The following is a 2,386-nucleotide window of genomic DNA, read 5'->3' as shown; positions in this document are numbered from 1 at the left end:
AGGGCATACCTCTGCAGCAACTGTGCTAAAAAACCCAAATTTTAAAAGTCGACTGTGTATGGCAGACACAGATTTCTGTCTCTGCTGGGTTGGTCCGTAACATGGTACCATTAACCCTGCTCCTCTAACTTGATGTATTCTGCGATAATCCTTGAAGCAAGGGATGCTGTCATGCGACTCAGTATGCTGGAGTCCCATGCAATGTTCCCTCTAAGCTGTGGGGTCTTGTGAGCAAAAATTCTACTTTGTGAGCTCCTGGCATTAAAGCTGTGAGCGAGCAATTTGGCTACTGCATAAATTAGTTTGCTCTGGTGCCCTCCTTCCTGAGCTAAGACAAAAATGTGTGAGCCGGAAGCTAAAAAACTGTGAGCTAGCTCACACTAACTCAGCTTAGAGGGAACAGTGGACTCCCATGGTGCTCCTTGCCTGTATTGGCACCTGCTTAGCTAGTGTTTTCATATGGCTTTTGTCTCAGCAGTGAAGGGTGGTAAATTGCCGGAAGGGTTCAATGAGAGGTTGAGGAAGACAATACATTGCTATTTTGAAAGCCAGAGTCTGTGTGTAACTATAGCCAGTACCGTAATGCATGCTAAGAAGCCTTGTCATCTTGGGCAATTTTCTCTCCTTTCCCAGTAACATCACTTGTTTTTCATAGTTCTGTCATCTTTGCAAAGGACAGGGGCAAATAGGTAAGCGCCGTTGAGCATCAGCAGCATTCTCGGCTTGGTTGCATACATTTAATGTTGTCCTCAACTCTGTTCCATAGCCAAATAACGGACAGCATGCACCTTTCATATATTTTGGTATTGCATAGAATAATAGTTGTTTCTTTTTTCATGGATAAGTTCCTGAGCCTTACTGAAGAAGACCTGAATAAATTCGAATCCCTCACCATGGGTGCTAAGAAGAAGCTGAAGACCCAGCTGGAGCTGGAAAAGTAGGTGTTAAAGGACACACAGGGAAGATTGCCTCTCTTTCCTTCTTAGTTCTTCCCCACTCCAGGCTTTAGCAGGAATCAGAAGGCCTCTTTAGGGAAGGTGTAGTCTGGGGAAAGTCTGGCACAAAAGCCCACCTTTCAGTTCTAGCAGACCTACGAGGTATCAAGTCTTGTCCTCTGTTCCTCTTGTTGGTCTCCTCCGTAGAGACAGAGCAGCTTGAAAAGCTCAGCACTTAAAAGATTTATTTATTTATTTATTATTCAGATTTGTACCTCGCCCTCCCCCGTAGGGTCAAGGTTGGTGATCCTGCCAAGCACAGAAGCTTAGTGGAAGGCCTGCAATGAGAAGACTTGAGCAACTGGTGCTCACCACTGCCTTGGCACTATAAAAAGCGGCATTTGATCATTATGTGAACAAGGTCTTGCGCTTCATCGCCAGCCTATAACTAGTAGGCGGACTGGCTTTGGGGCTAAATGCCAGTTGGGCCAAATTTGTATAACACCATAACAGTTAACACCAGGCTGAGCATGGAACGGCTCAGAGAAACAGTACAAGATCGGAAAATGTGAGGGAGCTGGCCCATAGAATCGCCAAGAGTCAGATATGACTGAATGGCTAACAGCAACGACAAAAGCATCAGTAGCTCAAGCCCTCTGTAGACTTTGATCAATAAGTCGGGGGTGGGAGAAGAACTATGAAACCTCTCCTTCCAGAGTTTTATAGATAGCAGAAGTAATTTTGCAGAGAATGCTACCTTTGCAGAATTGGATCAGACTGTCTTTGAGCCTGATGAAGTAAAATTGCTTAGATGCTGAAATGGAAAGCATGCTTTATAAGACCTTCACCAGCTAAAGAAACTTCTGTGGCAATAGACGTGCTCCTTGGTGTGCCAGTGTGATGTAGTGTTTACAGTGTCAGACTAGGCAGATACGGATGGAAGCTTATTTGAATCAATGACTTCCTTTTTTTCCTTTTTCTTTTTAGGGAAAAGTCTGAGAAAAGGACCCTGAATCCAGCAGTGTCCCCTTCGGTGAGCAGCAGTGGGGTGGCCAGAGTCCCTCCTACTACTCACATTGGACCGATTCAGAGCATCCGTGGAAACCATGCAGCAGGTAACCCGAACTTTTTGCAGTCTAGCTCTTTGCCTTACTTGCAGCCTGACAGGTTGCTCCTATCTTTTAAGCTGCTAGTGGCTAAGTACTTTGGCTCTAAATGAGTGTGACTAGGACTGGGTGATCCAAGATTGCATGGTTTTTATTTGTCCGTTGTACTTTCAGTCAAATGCTGTTTTATGGGTGCATCTTGCAGCGATTGCAACTGCCCAGATAGTATTTTTAGGAGGAGCAGCAGCTCTATTCCTTGCTTTCTAAGGCACTCTTCTCCTTTCCCCCTTTGCTAGAGCTGCGTGTAGATGTGCATCAGCCATCTACTACAGTGCCCCGTGAAGG

At 45.3% G+C, this 2,386-nt stretch overlaps 1 protein-coding gene across 1 annotated transcript in view; it reads left to right on the top strand.

Moving 5' to 3' along the window:
* Nucleotides 1-2,386, top strand: part of ZCCHC14 (zinc finger, CCHC domain containing 14) — a 36,507-nt gene that overhangs the window by 29,548 nt on the left and 4,573 nt on the right. Inside the window, exons 9-11 of the mRNA XM_015415482.1 lie at nt 846-937; nt 1,923-2,050; nt 2,338-2,386. The exon at nt 2,338-2,386 is cut by the window's right edge and continues 92 nt beyond it. Of these exons, the coding sequence (XP_015270968.1) occupies nt 846-937; nt 1,923-2,050; nt 2,338-2,386 (269 nt within the window). The remainder of the gene's footprint in view (nt 1-845; nt 938-1,922; nt 2,051-2,337) is intronic.

The sequence above is a fragment of the Gekko japonicus genome, unplaced genomic scaffold (genome assembly GCF_001447785.1).
Source record: "Gekko japonicus isolate JY-2015 unplaced genomic scaffold, Gekko_japonicus_V1.1 scaffold1502, whole genome shotgun sequence".
NCBI lineage: Eukaryota > Metazoa > Chordata > Lepidosauria > Squamata > Gekkonidae > Gekko > Gekko japonicus.
Note: the sequence above shows the minus strand (reverse complement) of the source record. Positions and strands in the feature narration are given on the sequence as shown.